At 33.8% G+C, this 22,429-nt stretch overlaps 1 protein-coding gene across 1 annotated transcript in view; it reads right to left on the minus strand.

Moving 5' to 3' along the window:
• Positions 1 to 509: 509 nt before the first annotated feature.
• LOC103610760 (nucleoporin Nup37-like) overlaps positions 510 to 22,429 on the minus strand; it is a gene marked incomplete at its 3' end in the record, with an annotated part of 35,845 nt that continues 13,925 nt past the window's right edge. Inside the window, exons 5-9 of the mRNA XM_008594857.1 lie at positions 20,625 to 20,719; positions 20,452 to 20,480; positions 1,987 to 2,194; positions 1,486 to 1,536; positions 510 to 682 (exon numbers count right to left, since the gene is read on the minus strand). Of these exons, the coding sequence (XP_008593079.1) occupies positions 510 to 682; positions 1,486 to 1,536; positions 1,987 to 2,194; positions 20,452 to 20,480; positions 20,625 to 20,719 (556 nt within the window). The remainder of the gene's footprint in view (positions 683 to 1,485; positions 1,537 to 1,986; positions 2,195 to 20,451; positions 20,481 to 20,624; positions 20,720 to 22,429) is intronic.

Here is a 22,429-nt window from a genome sequence, read left to right on the forward strand (position 1 = left end):
CCGTTGCCGGTCCCCGGTCCGGTACGGGGGCAACACTGAGGGTTGCGATCCGTTGCCGGACACGGAAAAAAGACAAAATAATAATAATAATAATAATAATAATAATTGAATTTGTGTATAGGCCTTATTCAGCTTAACATTCAACATTTTACTGAGTGTTAGGCACTTTTCTTAGTTAAAAGGAATTTGGGGGTGAGTAAGAAACTGATAATGGTTTTAAGAAGTTTATAGGTAGGGGAGAAAAACACTTAGGTAAAAGAAAATACAGTAGACCTATACAAGAAACAGGAACAGCATTAAGAACATTTAACTGTCTGGGAGGAAAGAAAGTCAGAGAAGGTTTCGCAGGATGTAATTTTTAAGTTGGATTTTTAAAGGATGTGTAGGAATTTGGGTTAAATGGGGAGGATAGGGAGGGAATTCAGGCAGAAGGAATAGCATGAATCAGTAATAAGTTTAGCTAATATTCATTGTAGCTCACTGTGTGCCAGAGATAATAGACAAATTACAAATTTGGGGGCTGTGGGTGGAAAAGTCAAGCACACAAATTAAGAAAACCGCATATGCCACAAAACAGTTCCACATTACCTGAGGGTGTCCTAAATGATGAATTTGAAACTGGCTTGCCATTTTGCCAGGATAACCAGTGGTTGCAAACAAGTTTTCATTAATTGTGGACCATCTAAGAAATAGGAAAGCATAAAAATAAATACAGTGCCCTACAGATAACTTCAAGCTTTTCTGAACCAGGTTACTTCTTTTTGCACAATAGCAGTAGTTTTATAATCTTAAATTTGTTAACGTGGCTTTACAATTAGACTGGGAATTCCAGGTTAGTAGCTATAAATATTTTCTCATTCTGTAAATTTTTTAAAGTGCCTATTATGTGTCACTTCATTAATTTCCAAAGTTATGCAAGGTTAACACAGTCCCTTTCTTATAACCATAGAGCTAACAATATGGTGAGAGACACGGACAAGGCATCAGACAAAATATTCATAATACTACACAATGGAATATTATAAAAAATGAATGGAAAAAAAACCATGGTAGACATGTATTTTAAGTGAAAAAAAAAGTAGCATGTTTGTAGATATATATGATCTAGCATGTTCTCATTTAAAGAACAACAATAAAGTTTACATGAATAAACATGGGTCCCCTATATTTACACATTTATCAGCATAGAACAATAAGGAAGCATAATGTACTCCAAAATGCTGGGGTGGTACTGGTGGAGTGGCAACATGTTGTTCTGTGTTGTAAAAGCGTTCAAGGAAAATATTTGAAAAACAAATCAACTTCTTGTCTAGACAAAAAGACAAAAGCAAAGACTTAGTTGGGATAGCAAAATAACCACTTATAAAACAATCAGGAAAAAAAAAAAAATCCAGTGCAAAGGAGAGGACTGGGAAAGTATTCCAGTAGTGACATAGCACAATGTCAAAATATCAAATTATAACTCCAACAAAAATGGTACATTACCTGAATAAGTAGGCTCGATCCATGTGAACAGGTCTCTTATCTTGAGGATAACTAAAAGATAATATTTTGCATTTTATGTGTTAGATTCAAGTAGATAAAAGGTATTTTCTCTTTCAAGGACAGAATGCCCAATATACGTAAACTATAACAAAATTCCAAATAAGCATTCAGTTACAATAGATGAAATACAATAAAGACATGACTCAGAATCACTACAGAGCACCATCACTCAACAGGGTCAGTGTTTTTCTTTTTTCTAACATAAGTAAACATTGCTCAGATCAAAGATTTCTTTCTTTGCATTGTCCTTTCTGGGTTACTCCCGAAGTAAATCTGCAAAACATGATTGTTATATAAAAACCCATAGCTCTGGCCCTCCTACAGGAGGGACTTGTTTTCACTTTACAGTGAGGCTTATGTATACAAGGATGGCCCAATGGATCATTTGGCAATAGCTACTGATTTTTTGGTAAGCAATAGACACATATACTGAAGAAGTACCTGGACCTAGTAATATCCCAAATTAACCAATCATTTCCTGCAACAGCTCCAACTTTGAAGGTGTTTTTTAAGCACCAGTGTGCTGACATTAATGGCATTTGTTCTGATTCAAGAGACAAAATAGCCTGTTGGGCCAAAAGATCATAAAATCGGATTGTTCCATTCTTCTCTGCAACCATCAGCTGTAAGACAGAAAAATAAAAAGAAACTCAATTGCTTATCTTACTAGCTAAATCTGCGAAGTAAGCAGAGATTCCATGTTATGCACTAAAATGTAAATTACAAATGGAAGATCATATGCAAAGGAAATAAAAGAAGGTTATGTAAAAATCTCTATCAAATATAAAAACCTAACAGAAAACTTGCAAAAGAAAGACTCAAGAAAGTTAGGCACGATTTTAAGTCATGATATATGGTTACTAGCAAGAAGAGATCAACCTACAGATTCATTCTGAGAAAAGTTATCTTTGAGTTATGTTAATATGTTGTCTAGAAAGGACCACTAAGTATGTATCTCTCAACAGAAATATATTTAAGTGTGACACATTCTTATGGAATTTAAATTTGTGTCCAGAATGGAAGGCAGCATGGCATAGTTAAAAGAGCACAGATAGGCCTGGGTAGCAAGGCTGCTTCCTCCATTTAAATGCTGAATGCCTCTGCCATTGTGACTCGCAGCTTTCTCATTTCTAAAACGGAGATGTGAGGATAAGAATAGCTACAGGGCTGTTGTCATGATTAAGTGAATATTGTATATAAAGCATCCAGTACAATGCTTGACACATAGTAGCCACTCAATAAATAGTAGCTACTATTATTTCAGTCCTTTATTCTAAGATATCACTGATTTAAGTTGCTCAATAAATTAATCATTTTTATCTATCTATGAAATACTTAAATGCACAAATTAATTAAAAGATAAATCCCAACTTCACAAAATGAAATATTAGAATGTGAGAAAATTTGTTTCTTAGACTCAAGTGAGTATGGCATTAGGATACCCATTTGTGGGAGGTAAGATAGAGAGATTGCTGTGAATATCTAAGTGTATGAACAGTTGATGCCCAAACAAAATGCTTTGAGAAATTCTCTACATCTTCTGTAAAGTTCTTAGTTTTTCAGAATGTTCTTTTAATTCTGATTATATTACGGTGAAAACATCTCAGAAGATGTGAAGTAGTAGTGTAGACTGGAAAGAATGTGGGTCTTGGCATCAAGAATCCTGGGTTTTACCACTTAATTTGTTGAATGACCTGGGGGTTGCTTTTTTCTAATCTGTAAAATGGGGGATAATTATATTATACCTGAAAAGTTATTGTATGGTTAAAATGTGACTGTATCTAAGTACTTTCCTAAACCCATAAAACACCATAAAAATATTGTTACCATTCCTAACAAAACAGGTCATCTCTGGCTCTAGGCTTCGGGCAGTCATTCTATTCTTCTTCTAGGAGTCCTTTACGGAGCATCTTACCTGTATTTCTATGTATACACATTTTCACACACACAAACACAAACACACACACACATACACACAGTCAATTCTCATTATTCATGGTAGTTAGGTGTTATAAAGTTGCTACCAACACTGAATTAGTGAATATTGAACCATTGCTCCTATGGGAAATACAGGGTTAAGTTCCTGTGAGCCTCTCTGCACAACATTTTCATCAACTGTAACCTTGTTTTATTTTTGTTTCTGTTTAAAGATGCTTTATGCAATATATAGTTGATTCATTAACAATGAACTCACAGCCAACATGTGCTATATACCTCATGCCTGAACAAAGCTTATCTAACACATGTATTTTCTCCATAAGGTACATCACAGCCTTCTTGCACTTAGGGACCCTAGACTTCAGTACCATGCTTGGGGCTCATTTTATTAAGTGAAATCATCAAGAAAAAGCACAAAAATGTGGCACTAAATAGAACATGAAAAGGACACTTACAGTATGAGAGTTAAAAAAAGACTGCAGCATATTTCCTTAATGTGTGCATTAGCTGACTCAAATCTTTTCCTGCTCTGTGCATGTTGTGACTGCGAAAGTGCACTAAGTATTGATTTGGGGGTTATAAATAAATTTTAGTGAGTAGGTACATTCAAATCTATGAATAATGAGGATCAACTGCATACACATGCACACGTAAAACACAATGTTAATTCCAACAGAAGACATAATCCTTGATCTCAAGAAACTTCCCATCTAGAAAAGAGAATTATGAAAAAAACTGATCATAATTTGAGGCAAAATGCCCTGGACTACAAAAGAAAGAGGAATTATTACAGAATATAGGTAATCTTTGGAAGTATGAAATTCTTAATAGAAGAGGTAGAATTTAAACCTATCCTTTAATGATAGGCAAATAATACTAATACTGCTAACAATAAATACAGTGAGGCCAATGACAAATACACAACAAACACACGTACAACACCAAGATAAGAGCTTTACATGTCCCACTTTATTTAATTCTCAAGACCACTGTGTGAGAAAATTACTATCGTTAATCGCATATTTCAGATGAGGCTCAGAGTGATTAAAGTAACTTGTTCAAGATCTCACTCCCAGCCCATGAAGGAGCCTGCATTTGAACCCAAGTCTGTCTGGCTACAGAGTACATGTATTTCCTACTATAAAGCTAGACTGATGAAGACACTAGTGAGTGGTCTAGTGTGCTATAGTCTGGGATGGGGAGGGATTAGAAATGGGAGGAGATCGAAGATTTACTAGGACCTAGTAAAAACATTTGAGATTTTGAGTTTGACTATGAAAATTTTGAGGACTTCAGTTATAACTTGTGGACTATGGAAGAGCCACGTCTATATGAACCCAGGTCTTAAGACAGAAGGGACAGTAAAGCATCATGCGTAATAGTATAGCTTCTATAACCAGTCTGGTGGGTCGATGGGAAGGAGGAGTGGACCCATCTTTGCCTTCAGGAGCTATATGATTTTGGACAAATTACTTACCTTTCTGTGCTTCAGGTTCTCATCAGTAAAATGAGGCTAATAAACAATACCTACACTTCATAGAGGATGGTGTGAGTTAATACATGCAAAGCACTTAAAACTGTCTGGCATAGACTAGGCACTCTAAAACATTAGCTACTATAGGTTTAGGTCAGATTGAAAACTCAGTTCGAATGAAAAATTTTTTTGTTTTGTTATTTATTGTTTTTAAAACTATGCTCAATTGTGACAACAGACTTTTTTCGGTGAAAGAGCAGATAAAGTAAAAAAGTTAAGTAAGTTTGGAAACTGCTGACTCCTTTAGGACTCCAAAAAATGTTGCAGGGTGACTCCTTTAGGAGTTCTTAAAACCATAAAAAGTAATATGAACTGTGAGTTTCCAAGGAGGAAATACCTAAAGTAGCACAGAACAGTGTAGTACTTGAACCAGATTGAGTTCAAATCTGTGACTGTGTGACCCTGAGCAAAACCTTTTGGTGCTTCACTTTTCTCATCTACAAAATGGATAGAGTAAAGCTACTGACCTCAGAGTGTTCTGTGAGGATTCAATAAGAGAATACATGTAAAGTACTCAGCACAGTTCCTGGCAAAGAGAAAGCATTCAACAAATGTTTGTTGATAAACTGCATGTCACTTAGCTGCCCTCTAATTTCATGTTTTTTAAGGTCAGAGACTGAGATGTCCTCAGTCCCAATTCTTTGATCCCATGACATCCTAAACCCTTGGTTCTGTTATTACTACTCACTGAAATCCTAGGTCCAATTGAGGTTTACTGGATTTGAGAGCTTAGTTTCTAGAGGTCTCTTGATTTTTGTATCTTTTATTAACTGTTAAATGCCAGTATTTGTTTTGTGCTTCCCAGATTATATGGCTTTTGTGTAGTTTATATTTCATGTGATTTTCATAAGAATTCTATGGGATAGCTAATCATGAACCCATGTCTCTCCTTCTTCTCTGGCTGCCTCATTTTCATCAAGACCAAGCATAAGAGGACAAAAATTCTGGGTTTGATTTGATATGGCAGACAATGATTTGATATGAGAGCCACTCGATTGTTACAGTTATAATAGTGGCATCAATAATGACAAGCAGCTAAAATTTAGTGCTTACTATGTACTTTTTAAAGGACTTTACAAATGTTAACTCATTTAATCTTCATAAGTATCCACTCTACAAGATGAGGAAGTGAAGGCAGTGAATGAGAAAGTTTAAGTAATTTGCTGGAGATCACACAGCTAGTAAGTGGTGGAACTGGGATTTGACTCTAAGTAGTTCACTCAAGGGTCCATACTCTTAACCACTTCTCTGTGCCACTTTTCTATATTCTAGATTTCTGAGTTTAGTAGTAACATGACAAAACTAGTACTTGAAGAATATCAATCTAGTAGGCAAGAACGATCAAAGAGAAGAGAGCCAAAGACTTTAGAAACAAGCGAAGGTTTGGCAAGAGTTAGATATGAGACCAGATAATGGAAGAATGCAGCTCAATGAAGAGAGGAATGACTAGAGCTAGTGATAATGAAGGAAAAATTATAAGACCTGGAAAAGTTAGTGTATAGGAAAGGAAGGAATTAAAGGTGATTTTAGGATTTTGAGTTTACGTGATTTAAAGCAGAGACTTTCAAACGTTCTGACGTCATGGGAACATTAAAGAAGATGGGGTAGGGTGGAATTTTAATGATATATAGAAGAAAAATAGAAATTAAAGCATATGGAAGAAAGGGGTCAGAAATGACAATTAACAAATTAAGCACTAAGATATAAGTTATGGGATAGAGGTTATAATAAATGTTCTCATTTCTTATCTAGATCAGTTTTTTAGAAGCAGCCTATTGTAGTTATCTGTGGTGATATCAACATTTTGGTAAAATCCTTGACTATGTTTTAAGTAGACTCACTGCTGTAGAGGAGAAATCTAGGCATAAAACAAAATTTAGGAGCTGGATTCAGAAATAATACCTACACATTTAATATGAATAAATTAGAACATGTCACTTGTACACAAATACAGAGTATAATTCTACTGATGAAAGACCCAATAGACCTGGAACGAATTTCCATCGGATGCCAAGGTTCAGAGAACATACTTACATAGTTTGGGGACTACCTCCTCTGTGAAAGCTGTGAGATTTAATTAATCCTTCTTTATGTCATCATTCTACTTAACATATTTTATGATTCCAAACTTATTATCTGTATTGCTATATTTACATGTTTTTCTTCAAGTCAGTGTATAATAAATGGGCAAGGACCTTATTCATTTGTTACATCCTATTATAATACAGGGTACAGTGTAGGTGAGAACTAATCTTTAGAGCAATTCACAAATATGTGGTAAAACAAAAGTTGGCAGAATGAAAAGAAAAAGAAGATACATGCAAAGTTGCTCAAGAGGACCAGGATACTGCAGCTTTAAAAATCAAGCAAGGAAAGTTTCAAGAAGGAGGTGACCAAAAGTGTAAAAAACTGCCTTGAAATTAAGAATAAAGGAAAATGCCATTGAATATGTTGAAAATATCACTCATAACTTCTGAGAGAGTAGTAAAGACTGAGATTGCGGAGTTAGATCAGGGGATGGGGAAAGAGCAACCATAAGTTAAAAGGAATAGGCGATGTATTTAAATATTTAGAAACACAGGGTATGAAGAAGATAGTTTAAAATTTAAAAGAGAGGGGGAAGAATGTGATTGTTAAGAGCAACAACTATGAAGCCAGGCTTCTTTGGTTCAAATGCCAATTCTTCTACTTTCTAGCTGTGTGATCTTGGGCAAGTTAACTTCTCTGAGCCTTGGTTTACTCATCTGTAAAATGGGGATCATCACAGTACTGCTTGTTCTTCACACTCAGCCACTGTTATATCATGCTGGCACAGGGTGAGCATGACAGGAGACAGAAGTAGGTGGGTGGTTGGCAAAGTGCTCACAGAATTCTGGTTCTTAAGAATTGAACACATTCATTCTAGAATGCCTTGGACTTTTTCTTCTAGGTTTTATAATTCTTATCTCAATAAGAACATAAAACAATTTCAACAAACTTTGGAACTATATTTTTAACATCTAGGCAAAAATTTACTTCAAAGAAAGAAGACATATTTATTGGACAATGCTATATTCTGTGCCAAATCATATTACTTAAATATTTTTAGAAATCATAGGGTTTGAAATCTTTTTTTAAAAAAAAATTTAGTAACAGTTTATTTTGTCTCACAATACAGTATATAATAAGGAGTATTCGATCCTACTAAGTAGTAGCAAAGATTTTAAAAAAAATTTTTATTATTAGCATATTCATTCTTACAAATTGTGATACTTCTTTATGCCCTTTGCCCGACCTATCACTTCCCAAACCCCCTCCCCCCGCTCCCATCTCTAGCATCCTTAGGTTTGGTCTCTCCTTCTGAAAGTTCAACTTATTGTTGTGGTCTTTCTTTCCTTCCTTCCTTCCTTCCTAGCAGCCAGTTATGAGTGAGAACATGTGGTATTTCTGTTTCTTGGGTCTGAAATCTTGAAATATCATAGTTACACATAAACTAACACAAATATTTTTCAAAATGATTATCTCCTTGACTAAATAATGTAGAAGCATACTCTTTCCTCCTGCCAAATCAACACTTTTCATCTGTATGTACTATACAAAAAAGATAATTACAATTTAACTCAAGAAGGGAAAAGACATTTACTAAAGTTTATGCAATTGTGTTTTACTCCCCACAATGAATGAGATTATTAATTATGGCAACTGAATATTTCATTCTCTATTGCCTTTTGCATGATAAAGTGTTGGGCTAGCATATATTTCGCCACTACTGAAATGGTGGGAATGTGTCTTGCAAATTCAGTGAGTCCTGTGAGAAGATGGTTTAAAATCTCCATTCTTTTGATCTTATTCTAATGTATTTGATTTTTGTTGGCTATCGCATAAATTTAGCAAATACATACCAGAATTTTTTCATGATTTTTTCCCCTTTCAAATGAAAGAAACAAGAGGTGAAAAATAGGGCAAAGATATTATATAAAAACAGGTCAACTAATGAAGTGTACTCCTGTCCATTGAACCAAATTTTAGCCCAAATTTTAAACAATATTTTATCTTTAATAGAACCTGACTTTTTTTTTTTAAAACCTGACTTAAAAATGAGGAGGGTGAGCCAGATTTCTTTTCAGGAGACTAGGATAAACTGATTTATGGTTTATTACATGCTTATTCAATAATTCTCAGTGGATGCATGATCCAAGTACCAGGTATGCACAATATAAATTACCCTGGCCAAAAACCAGGAGCTAGATGAAATGTACATGCATACATATTTAAATGTTTGCAAGGGAAATTTCAAAGGGTACTGGATAAATATAGCATCACTCATCAACTACAATAAAATAACAGTTTTGACCCAATTTGAACTATAATTATAACAAACATATATCACCCCTCCCAACATTATGATCCTAAGTAGAACTCTCAGATTTATCTGTAAAATGGAGAGATGAAGAACTATCTAGAACTAAGATTATGAATTACACTTATTTTATTTTTAGTAGTTTACTGCTAAAATTATTGTTTCATTTCAGGCTCTATGATTTTCTGCAGAACATTAAGTATCCCTACCATATGGTATTTAAATGTAATTGTCCCATTTAATTAATAAAAAGGTCCCATAATTTGGGTGTTAGCATATTGGGGCTATCCTAGATAATCTCAAGAATCTTTTAAATTGACAATTAGTAGAGGGAGATGTTCCATCTAAGAATTCAAAGGGAAATTTCCTGGGTAATATTCTATTCTTTTTATTTGTTTATTCTCCATTTTTAATTGGCAGCTCATTGTCTATTAGGGAGTTCACTGCAGGAGAAAATATCTGCTACCAAATGTTTTTGACTATACAAACAAAAGAAGGAATGGATGACATTAAATGACACATCTGTATCCATTTGGCCCTCTCTAACTGGTAAAGCAAAAAACATAAACCACAATCTTTCTAAAAGATGTCACTGGATCACATGAATCAGTGTATTGATGAGTTAAATATGAAAGTAAGAACAAATGTAATACAGAGATGTAGTGATAAGGATGAGAAGGCACTTTACAATGTCACTAGGTACAAAAAGGGACATACAACGTTCTTAGAAAAAAAACATTTTCCACTGAGTTTGTGATAGCAAAATAAGGATTTTCCCTCTCATTTCCAAATAATAAATCACTAAGTTATTTATCATGCTATGGATGATTCAAAAAAGGATAACTTGGTATATTTCCTTACTAAGTCAGCACATAATTAGAAAGTAAGGCAAAACAAACTACAAAATAATTTAGTGCTAAAGTATGTTTTTAAGGGCAAAAGAAGTTCAGAGGTGGGGATCCATATAACTGAAAGCACAAACCTAGGAATCAGAATGACAAATCTTGATAGTGGGTATGGAAGTTTAGAGTGGTCAATAAACATTGTCAGTTTATGGCTCAGACTATGGAGAACTTTGATAGCTGGGCAAAGGCCTTCAAAGTGGAGACAACAAAATGGCATGATAGTGTGAATTAAGAATTTTATAAGGGGTACTTTCAGTATGTGTGTTTCAATTATATACAGAAAGTAAGATTAGACTAATGGTTACTTTTTTTAATACTTGAGACTATGTACTTAGTAGTATAGTAGTAGTTTTAACGTATTAGTAGTATTAATGATAAAAGGAATGGACTATTAAAAGTTTTATTGACTTCAGAGTAAAAAGAATTAAAAGGGTGAAAATAAGAGATAACTGCATATGCTTATCACTTTACCCTTCAATAATTAAAAATCATGAGTCAAAAATAGAGTTGATAATCAAAGGCTGTGTGTATTTTGGGGCAGAGAAGGAAGAACATTACCAAAGCAACTATACCATGCCAAAAATAATCTACTATTGTACATCTTCATGAAGCCTTGGAGGAGGTAAAACAATCGTTTCTTTTTTTTTCTTTCTGTTTTGGCTGACCAGTACAGGGATCAAACCTTGGATCCTGGTGTTACCAGCACCATGCTCTAATCAACTGAGCTAACTAGCCAGTAAAAAAATGTCTTATAAATCTAAACGCTATTACTTATTTTGATTTCTTGAAATTTTAAACAAATTCAGCAGATGCTGGAAGTTTATGATCAGAGAACTGAGAAACTTTCTGAGACTACCCCAGAGGAGAAATATTAACATCTCATCTAACTTACATAGAAAACAGATTTTTGAAGAATAGGAATTGTGAGAAATTTTGTCGCATTTGAAAATAAACTTCAAAATTAAACTCTCAACTGCAAAGAAATAGCATATGGCAGTTTTCAAACAGATCATAACTAATGATTTCATCTTTAAGGAATTCAGAATAGAAGGGCTTTTTCTTGAAATGACATCAGCTTTTAACACAAACACCAGTAATACTACCCAGGAAATATTAGCATTTCATTATTTCCAAGAAAAATTTTGATAATTTTTTTTTAACAACTTTACAACTTAAATTTTGACTATATTTTGAATACTAAAGTGATAAATGAGGGAAAGTACTCCTTATCATGCACATCAATGGACTTTCAAAATAAACTTGAAAAAATTTTTTTCTTGGGGTGGCTGGCAGGTGTGGGGATCCAAACCCTTGACCTTGGTGCTACAGCACTACACTCTAACCAACTGAGCTAAGTGGCCAGCCCTTGAAAAATGTTTATGAATGGGGCTCCCATTCATACAATTCACTTTACTGTAACCACATGAGGACCACATAAAGCAAGCCTAAATTACTGCAATCACTGATTTGGTAATATACTTTACTAAGTACTGGTTTTGTATTTCATCTAGAAGAGCACACAAGAAAGAACAAAGTACTGAATACTAGAGAGTGGTGTTACCAGTATACGATCATGTAAAATTTTAGAAAATTCTTTCATCACTTTATAGCCTTTTACTTTATTACAGTCTTTCATTAACATATAATTTCACTGCACTGAATTTAAAAAGGTCTGCAAATGTGGTCAACAGTGTTTAGTATAATTTTCGGAGAGTTCTTTTAAAGACACAGATCCTTATGTTCCATTCACCAGAGGTAAAGTTAATTAACAAACTCAATACAAACTGTTAATTTTATCCTATTCTCAAAGCTCTTATTAGAACTATGCAATAAGTAATCTTGATTTAAAATGTTTCAAAAAATTAGAGGGAATTTTAGAAGACAAACAGGGAACTTTATTTCATGAACTATTTAACCATAACATTACATATAATAAATAATGTAAATTATCTTGATTTCATTTTATACCCAGAATTATTTAGGCATGGTTTATGTACTCCTAAATATAGATTCCCAAGGAATGCTTCATTGGCATACCTTCTGAAGGCTCTCAGTTACTTTTTCCTTCCCCACAAGGACTATTTTTAAATATATCACATATTTTGTGATCCCAATTGGGGTGGGGGTTGAGAAGGAACACTCCACTCTAACTATGGATCTTAAAGATTCTCAAATATACATAAACAGAGATAATATGGAAAGAACTCAGCTAGCATGTGGTACACAGAAGTCACTTGATAAACATTCTTTTACTTGTAATATTTTTCAAAAAAACTATACTATTGGCTTACTGAATATCTTAAGTAATTTAGAATTTCCTTATTCAGTTATTTGTCTTATTCTTTACTTTTTATATCCCACTTTTTCTCCCATTCTTTTAAAGAATGAACACAGCTAGAACATGACAACTACAAATACCCTGTGTTTTATAGAGAAAGTGAATGATACATTATATGCCTCTGTTATATTAGACTTAAACTAAGAATTTCTTGGTCAATTTTCCTTACCATACATTTTAATTTAATATTTTAGAAGATTAATGAGGGGCGAGGAGGAGGAGGAAAGGGATTTACTTCTAACATCCTTTGTAGTTACAGTGAGTACTGGGTTTCTGTTTCTTTTGTATCCCCCAAAGTACTAAATATTGGCTATACTGAATGTGTTTAATAAATACTTGTTGACCTGACTTGTTCTTACAGAATGGTACTGTTTCTAATATACAAGAACATCTGTTATTTGGCACTGACTGGGAAGGTGATGTTATTATTGAGTTTTTACAATAATAAGCTTAACACATTAAATACTTGAACACCATTTTTCACTGCTTTTGGAGGTAGGAGACAATAAATCTTTTAAAATTAATATGTACTTCTTTACCTCTCAAATATTATAATGACTTAACTTCCTTTTAATGATGCTGGGTCATAACTACGAACATCAGTATTTCATTCTATGCACGTTCGTATACACACACATATTTATATATATATGTGTGTGTGTGTATGTGTATGTTTGCATATGTTGGAGATGATGAGGAATCATAAAGGGAATGGTGTGAACATGAGGCTCAATGGTTAGCAATCCCATGATTTACTTGGTATGTGTATGTTTGCATATGTTGGAGATGATGAGGGATCATAAAGGGAATGGTGTGAACATGAGGCTCAATGGTTAGCAATCCCATGATTTACTTGGTAATTTCTTTTATTAAACACATCTGTCAGATGCTTTTTTTTTCCTTGGGTAACAGCACCTTTTTTTATAAAGATGCAGTGACGGATATATAGTTGTTTTCTCCCTTCATCCACTCACTCACTGAATACCTACCACAAGTGCATTCTTCTAAGTCCTGTGATGACCTCTAAGTCACCTAAGACCTCTTAGTAAAGCATGGCTGACCCTGCAAAATACCTTGTTAGTGTAAGGCCAAAGCAGTCTACTCCAGAGTAACTTTCTTCATTCTCTATTGAAAAGTCTGTTTCTCAGTAGCATTTGAACCCTCTGTTACTTAGGTATCCCTGATACCATGGAACTCTCTGTGGCAGTCTCTGTGCATTTACTCTTCTTCCTTATCTGAATAACTGAGCTAATGGGCTATGAAGAAGAAATATGATGTCTTCATTTCAAAAGTGGGAACTAGGTTGTTCTGGCAAATGTATCTTTAAAAAACTATAAATTCTTCACCAGCAGAAGATGTTAACACTTCTAACAGAGATGACTCTAAGTGCAATCCTATCAATTTTATTAAGCCTTATATAATGCTTGATTTTGATCAGAACAGACAGATAATGTGAACACCTGCTTTTTCAATAACTTAAAAAGATTAAAATTTCTTAATGAACCTTAAAGGATTAACAGTGTACTTTAGTACTTAAGGGTTACTAATCTGCAAAATGGGAACAATAAGAAAACCTACTGTATAAGGTTTTCAGGATTAAATGAGTTAATTCATATAAAATGCTCAGAATAGTTCCTGGTAACATAATTATAATTTAAATTGATGATTCTCATTAGGGGGCATTTTGATTGATTTAATAATTGGGGTGCTGTAGGCATTTGGCAGATGAGAGCCAGCAATGCCAATCATTCTACATGACTTTTGAATGACAGAGTAAACTTTAGAGGCTCATCAAAAGGTTGGGATATTTCAAGAGAGGAGATATGTTTTCTGCAAAATTTGTCAACATTACATGGCATAAAAGTGAATTATTTTCATGCTTGTACATATAGCAACTGGCTGATTTGTAAGAATATTATCCTTCTTTATTATTCCAACTTTATATCCTATAATTTGTCTTACCATATCTGTATTTTGATTAACATTATTTTCCTCTTTCTCTTAAAATATTTAATTTTGTTCTATTATTACTAACGTCAGCTTTTACTCTAAAACTGTAGATCTGTTCAGGGCTATGACACTGCAGAACTCCAGATGGCACTATTTACATTGTACTCTATGCAAACTATATCCCGTGGAATTGTGCAACTTGGCAATCTTGCCTCTGCCTCACATTTTCCTGTTATCTTATTTTTCTGATATCCGATCTTATTCTTTGTATAGAGATGTAGTTGCATCTGAGCATGTACACACTGCACTGTTATACAATAATAATTTGTTTTCCTTTTACAGAAATGTATAATACAATTAAGGTGCTCCAATAATTTTTTGTAATTATATATTATGATAGGCTTATTTTCTGAGTTTTTTTTAAGAATGTATAGTAGGCATTATAAACATTTGTTAAGAAAGGCAGTATTGGGACTATGGACTTACATGAGAACTCAATTTTCTTTAAACTTGCACAGATTACAGAATGCTAAAACTAGATGGAACTGTAGATAAAATTTAATCTATCACCTTTTATAATAATATTTCACATTATGAGTAGCACCTTGATTCCCAATATGAATCTTTATTCTATTTGATTCAGAATTTAACAATTTTCAATAAAATACGTAAATTTCATGAACATATTCAGAAGATAAATGTTTTAAAATGGTTTTCCTAAGGCCACAAATCTTCTAGCTGATAATATTGTTTTTCCTGGAAATGTCAAAGTCAGACATCAGCAAATACGCACAGATCAAAATACTAAATTTATTTTAAAAATTATTTTGTAAAATAGGCAATGGGTCAGACAGAAATATTCCTTCTACTCTTTACAAGTAGAATGTTAAGAATCCATATTGTAGGACTGTTCCTTTGATATAGTCTCTTTTACTACAAACTAGGGTACTTCAAAAAGTTTGTGGGAAATAGAATTAAAAGATAATACAAAAATGGGCTGGCCAGTTAGCTCACTTGAAAGAGCATGGTGCTGATAACACCAGGGTCAAGGGTTTGGATCCCCATACTAGCAACCCACCAAAACCAAACCAAAACAAAAATGTGTAAACTGCTAAAGAAAGAACAGAATTCATAAAAATAGGAAATTATGGAAAAAAGATAATACAAATCTTTCCATGAACTTTTTGCACATAGTATCTTCACGATGTTCTACAACCATCACCACCATCTAGTTCTATAAAAATGTTTATCATCCCCCAAAAAACCCTATACTCGTTAAGCAGTCACTCCCATTCTCTACCCTTGCCAGCTCCTGGCAACCACTAATCTGTGTTGTCTCTAGGGACTTGCTTATTCTGGAGATTTTATATAAATAGAATCATAGAATATGTGGCCTTTTGGTCTGGCTTATTTCACTTAATAATTTCAAGTTTCATCCACATTGTAGCATGTATCAATACCTCATTCTTTCTTATGGCTGAATAATATTCCAAAGTATGAACACATCACATTTTGTTTACCCATTTATCCACTGACAGACATTTGGGTTGTTCCCACCTTTTGGCTACTGCAAATAGTGCTGCTAGGAATAATAGGGGTTTTCAAAAAGTTCATGGAAAGATCTGCATTATCTTTTAATCCCATTTTTCCATGAACTTTTTGAAGTACCCTTATATTCTTTTGTAAGTTTTCGTTTAAACATGTTTCTAATTCTTTTGGGTATGCACTTAGAAGTGGAACTGCTGGGTCACATGGTAACTCTATATTTAACTTTTTGAGGAACTGCCAAACTATTTTCCACAGTGGCTGCACCATTTTACATTCTACCAGCAAAGTATGGTGGTTCCAGTTTCTTCCTTCACATTCTCATGAACATTATTCTCCTTTCTTTCTTTTTTTTTTTTAAAGATGACCAGTAAGGTCATCTTGACTTGGTGTTGTCAGTACCACGCTCTCTCAAGGGAGCTAACCAGCCATCCCTATATAGGAATCTGAACCTGTGGCAATGGTGTTATCTGCACCACACTCTCCCAAGTGAGCCACTGGCTGGCCTTATCTTTCTTTCTTTTTTTTGATTACAGCTGTCCTAGGGAGTGTGAAGTGGTGTCTCATTATGGTTTTGATTTGTATTTCCCTAATGACTAATGAATTCAGCATCTTTTCATGTGCTTGTTGGTCATTTGTACATATACCTTCATTACAGAATTGTCTATTCAAGTCCTTTGCCCTTTGTTTAACTGGGTTGTCTTTTTGTTGAATTATGAGTTCTTCATATATTCTGGATATAAGACTCTTATCAGATATATGATTTACAAATATTTTCCCCCATTCTTCGTTTTTTCACTATCTTAACAGTGTTTTTTGATGTCCAAAAGTATTTAATTTTAATGAAGTTCAAGTCCAATTTATCTTTTTTTTTCTTTTATTTGTGCTTTTGGTGTCATATATAAGAAACCATTGCTAAATCCAAGATAATAAGGATTTCCCCTTATGTTTTCTACTAAGAATTTTCTAGTTTTAGCTAGATGTTGTTCAGGATTTTGGCATCTATATTTGTAAAGGATATAGCAGTCTGCATTTTTTTTTCTTGTGATGTCTTTGTTTACCTTTGGTATCAGGGTAACACTGGCCTCATAGAATGAGTTAAAAAGTGTTCCCTTTTCTTTATTTTTTGGAATTGTTTGAGAAAGACTGGTGTTAATTCTTCAAATGTTTGTTGGAATTCACCCGTGAAGCATCTGGTCCTGGGTTTTTCTTTGTTATGAAGTTTTTGATTACTGATTCAATATCTTTACTTGTTACAGATCTATTCAGATTTTCTGTTTCTTCTTGAGTCAGTTTGGCAGCTTTTTGTGTTTCTGCCCATTTCATTTAGGTTATCTAATTTGTTGGTGTATAACTATTCGAGTATTCTCTTAGAATTCCTTTTATTTTTGTAAGGTTGGTAGTAATGTCCCACTTTTTCTGATTTTACTAGTTGAAGATTCTCTTTTTTTCTTGGTCTGTTTAGCTACAGTCTTGTCAATTTTGTTGATCTTTTCAAAGCAACTTTTGGCTTTATTGATTTTTCTCTTCTGTTTTCTTGTCTCTATTTTGTTTATCTCCTCTCTAATATTAATTATTTCTTTCCCTCTGCCAGCTTTGGGTTTAGTTTGCTCTTTTTATTTTTTAAGTTCCTTAGGGTGTAAAATTAGGTTACTGATTTGAGGTTACTTTTTTCTTCTTTAATGTAGGTGTTCATAGTTAACAGATTTCCCTTCGAGCACTGCTTCTGCTGAATCCCATAAATTTTGTATGTTGTGTTTTGTTCTTATTCATCACAAAGTATTTTCTAATTTCCCTTGTGATTTCTTCTTTGACCCACTGGTTGTTTAAAAGTACAATATTTAATTTCCACATATTTGTAGATTTTCCAGCATTTTCTGTTATTGATTTCTAGTTTCATTCTGCTGTGGTCTAAGAGGATACTTTGTATGATTTCAATTTTTAAAAATTTATTGAGATTTGTATTGAGGCCTAACATATATTTTATTATCCAGAAGGTTCTATGTGCACTTGAGAAGAATGTGTATTGTGTCAATGTTAGGAGTGTTTGGAGTGTTTTGTGTATATTTGTTAAGTCTAGTTGTTTTATAATGTTCAAATTCTCTATTTCCTTATTGGCCTTCTATCTTGTTATTCTCTAGCAGTTTTTTTTTTATAAGTATGATATCACCTGAAATAAAACTACTCCTAAGATGACATAGGCTTTGACTAGGATCAGACAAGGATTTCACTAATGTACCTTTACCACCAACATGCAGACCCAGTCTGTGGTTGGCATTACTTTAGTATAGTGACAAGAGTCATTCCTGGGATGTAAATGGCTTTTTCCTCTGCCTAAATTGCATAGTTCCCATTCAGCTGGTGTCATTATTTGTAGCTTGGCAATTCTAGATTTCAAGTTAATAAAGATGACTGTACTAAAATGTGTATCTATTGTAGTTTGTCCCTCAGAATTCCTTCTTTTCTTTCCTGCTGTGAGAGTATATGATACTCACTATTCTTCCTTAGTTTAAAATTCTTGTTTTACTGATATCTTCTGTTTTTCTTTTTAAAAATCCTATCTATATTGCTTAGCTTTTGGTCTAAGAGATTCAGCTTTAATAGCCAATCAGAATTGCTGTTTACTTTTGGTTGGTGAACTAAGCTGATGAATTCTAAATTTAGCTCCCAGCTACTGCTATAATGATGTTGTGAATCAACCTCCAAATCTTAGTGGCTTACAAAAATAGGCATACATTTCTTGCTAATAGGCCTATGGAAAGCTCTCTTTCATAATGATGGGTACTATCTGTCCCATGTATTTCTCATTCTGGGACTAGTAGCTATCTAAGACACGCTTACCTCATAGCAGATGACAGAGCACAGGAGATCAAGTCAAACCAGGTAAACATTTAAAGCTTTTGCTCTTGTCACACCTGCTAACATTACACTGGCCTAAACAAGTCACAAACCTAAGCCTGATGGGATGGAAAAATCTCCTCCTTCCATGGAGGGGGAAAGGAGAGTAAATACTTGCTGAACAATAATACCGTCAATCACAATCTAGCAAAATGAGACACTTAGGAGCAATGTAGTGAGTTTTGCAAAAGGCTAAATTTATTTAAATTGAAGGACTTACTCTAAAGGCAAGCCCTTTCTACTTTTAGAGCAATAATGTCCTCTCCTCTATAAAATAATGACAATAGTAGAAAGCAAAAGATTTTGAAAATTCTTATTCCTTGACTACATAAAAAGCTGGCAACCCTATGTCAGTTCCCAATATTTCTGGAGAATTTTACTAGTCTATGAGAAAATCCTAAAGTCTACTACAAGAAAAAAAAAATCATAGACTACTGAGTACAATGCTCTGTCTCTTTGGGTGCTGCTCACTGTTCAGAGGCATTGCTTGGCTTGGAAAGACACTCACTTTTCCCCTTTTCCAGTTTTCATTATAATAAATGCTTATGATGAGGAGTCTCTTTTAGATAAGTGAAATGCCATTATTTATTTCTAGTGATCTAATTTTTATCTTAAAAATGGTCCCATTTACTCTTCAAGTCTCTACAGAAACTTGGTTTTGTAATACTTAGGGCCCTAGAATCTCAATGTCACGTAAATCATTCATGTCCCTGACATGAATTTTTTAACAGGCAGTACATAAAAAATAATGTATGACTCTATAACTTTAAGAAGATGAGCTATATTAAGAAGATTAAAATTTTAAAAAGTAGCTAGCAGCTTTACATCCAATGTGAAGTGATACATATTTTATATGTATATAAGTATTAATACTAATGATTTTAATGTAGCTTTATCAAACATTGAAACTATGCAAAACAGAAGAGCAGCATTTTTTTTCCCTGCTCACAACACTGTTAAAGCAAATGCAGAAATTAACACCCCTCTAATGACCGATTCACTGATTTCACTCTTGACTCCTCAGCTTATTTCTACCTCCTACTCTTGGTTTTCATCTTTTTCTTTACTTGTGATACTTGCTAGCTTGAGGCATTATTAAAATGTTATATCTACCTCATCCACTCTAAACTAGGGAACGGGGTGGGAGAACATGATACTGAAATGTATTGTATCTATAGAAAATCTTATACAGAGACCTCTGAATTTGTCAAAACACTAAATTTTCCATGAGTCTTCCATAGTAAGATTCACAGTTCATTATTAAACACTAACTTGTCATATAGGATCTGTGATGTAACTTCACAATATGGCAATTACCTTTTGTTATCCTACTGATCTTACTCAATATTAGAGAATTTGATCCAATACATATTTAAATTTCAAAAATGTGCAAATCTAAAATAAGAGGTGGAGAGTGACACTTGAATGAGCAAGGGAAGTTTCCATTAACTCAACTCACTGGTTTTGAAACTCAGGTTTGTGCCATACCTACAATTTAAATAAAGTATTTAATTTTAGTACTTTTACTACTTCTACAACATTTTGTAGAGTTTTTCCTCTAAATTTAAGAATATAATTCTCATTAAAATAAAGTGAAAATTCAAAGATGTGGCTGTAACATAAGCAACATACCTGCAGGTATGATCATCACTCACACTTGCAATTTCTTGGCCTTCTTTGGGATCAAACACCAAACCATTAATGAAATCTGAATGACCCTCTAAAACCTGATAAAAAGGGAAAAATTAAGAAACAGGAAAATAATCTACAATACTCCTACCTAATATTTTTACTTCACTGCTTTAAAAGCTTTCACTGTATGCTTCTCTTTTCTATAAATATTTCTTTAGTAATTTATTTTTAAAGCATGATTTATACACCCACGTTTCTGGAAGGTTTATCTTGGAAAGAAGCTGATCATTCAACACATTATTAGTGGCTTAGTCTCTCTTTTCTATGCATTTCTTACAAAAACACACACATTTTTACTGTACGTGTCCTCATATCACTTTCTTTTTCATTTATTACATAAAGCTTAAATAAAAATTAAAGCAAGGAAAACTTCTTAGGGATACTGAGATATAGTCTCTTTGGGCTTTTCACTTTATACCTGACGCACATACACTACTACCTAACACACACACATAAGCCTGTCAGATATTTACATATTTTAATTCATATTTTATTTGCATATGTATGTAAATACTACATACATATGTATGTAAATACATATTTAATATACGCCCTTTTAATAAAATAAAATATGTAAACACATATTTAATACATATAATTTTAATAAAATTAAAATATGTTAATATGACAGGCCTATGTGTGTTTGTTAGGTAGTTAGTTCTTCCTCCCTCCCTCCCTTGCAAAAACTCAAATTTGACCTCAGATCTAAGGTTAATCAAACAGTCCTAAATGGCACAGCTTAATACGTAGAAATGTAACATGAAGAAAAAAGTATCTGGCTCAAAGATTCCAGTGTAACTTTAACATATCCAGGTCCTCCAAGTCATTCTCCAAAACTTCTGTCATGGTCTACAAGACAAACTAAATTAACATTAAATGTTTAATGTCTCTTATAACTAGCATATTAACTTTTTTTTTTTTTTTTGTCTTTTTCGTGACCTGTAAGGGGATCGCAACCTTTGGCTTGGTGTCGCCCGCACCACACTCAGCCAGTGAGCGCACCGGTCAGTCCTATATAGGATCCGAACCCGTGGTGGAAGCACCGCTGTGCTCCCAGTGCCACTGTGCTCCCAGTGCCGCACTCTCCCGAGTGCGCCATGGGGCCGGCCCAGCATATTAACTTTTAATAGGTCAAAATTTTATGTGCCATTTATACACTTGGTTATTCATGGTACAGCCTTAAATTAACCAATATATACAGTGCATTAAGCCCACTGTCTATAGCTTGGAGCATAATTTTCACTATTTTCTAAACGACTGGAAAGGTTTATAGTTTATCTTTGTTTCACAACATTGTTCATATTTTTGATTTACTAGAGAGTCAAGAAGGCAATATCATTTTTATAAGAAAACATGATGCAATTTCAACTCAACCTGAGGGCTATTTATTACACACAGGGCTTGCTCTGGACCAAGCATTGTTCTAGTATTTTTTATGAATTAGCTCAGTCAATGCTAATAATCCTATGAGGTAGATGCTATGATTATCTCCATTTTATAGATAACAAAATGAGTACAAAGAGATTAGGTTACTTGGCCAAGGTCACTCCATTACTAAGCGATAGAGCTGGGCTTTAAATACAGGGGGTCTGGCTCCTGTGTCTGTGCTCTTAATCACTTTGTAATCCTGCCTGTGTTATGCTGTACCGATCATTTGTTTCCTCAACTCTTACTCCATGTGTGCTCATGACTATTATACTCTTACTACATTCAACTGTGAATTTCTGATTCTCCTATTTGCTGTT

The sequence above is a fragment of the Galeopterus variegatus genome, unplaced genomic scaffold, assembly GCF_000696425.1.
Source record: "Galeopterus variegatus unplaced genomic scaffold, G_variegatus-3.0.2 Scaffold11734, whole genome shotgun sequence".
NCBI classification, from domain to species: Eukaryota; Metazoa; Chordata; class Mammalia; order Dermoptera; family Cynocephalidae; genus Galeopterus; species Galeopterus variegatus.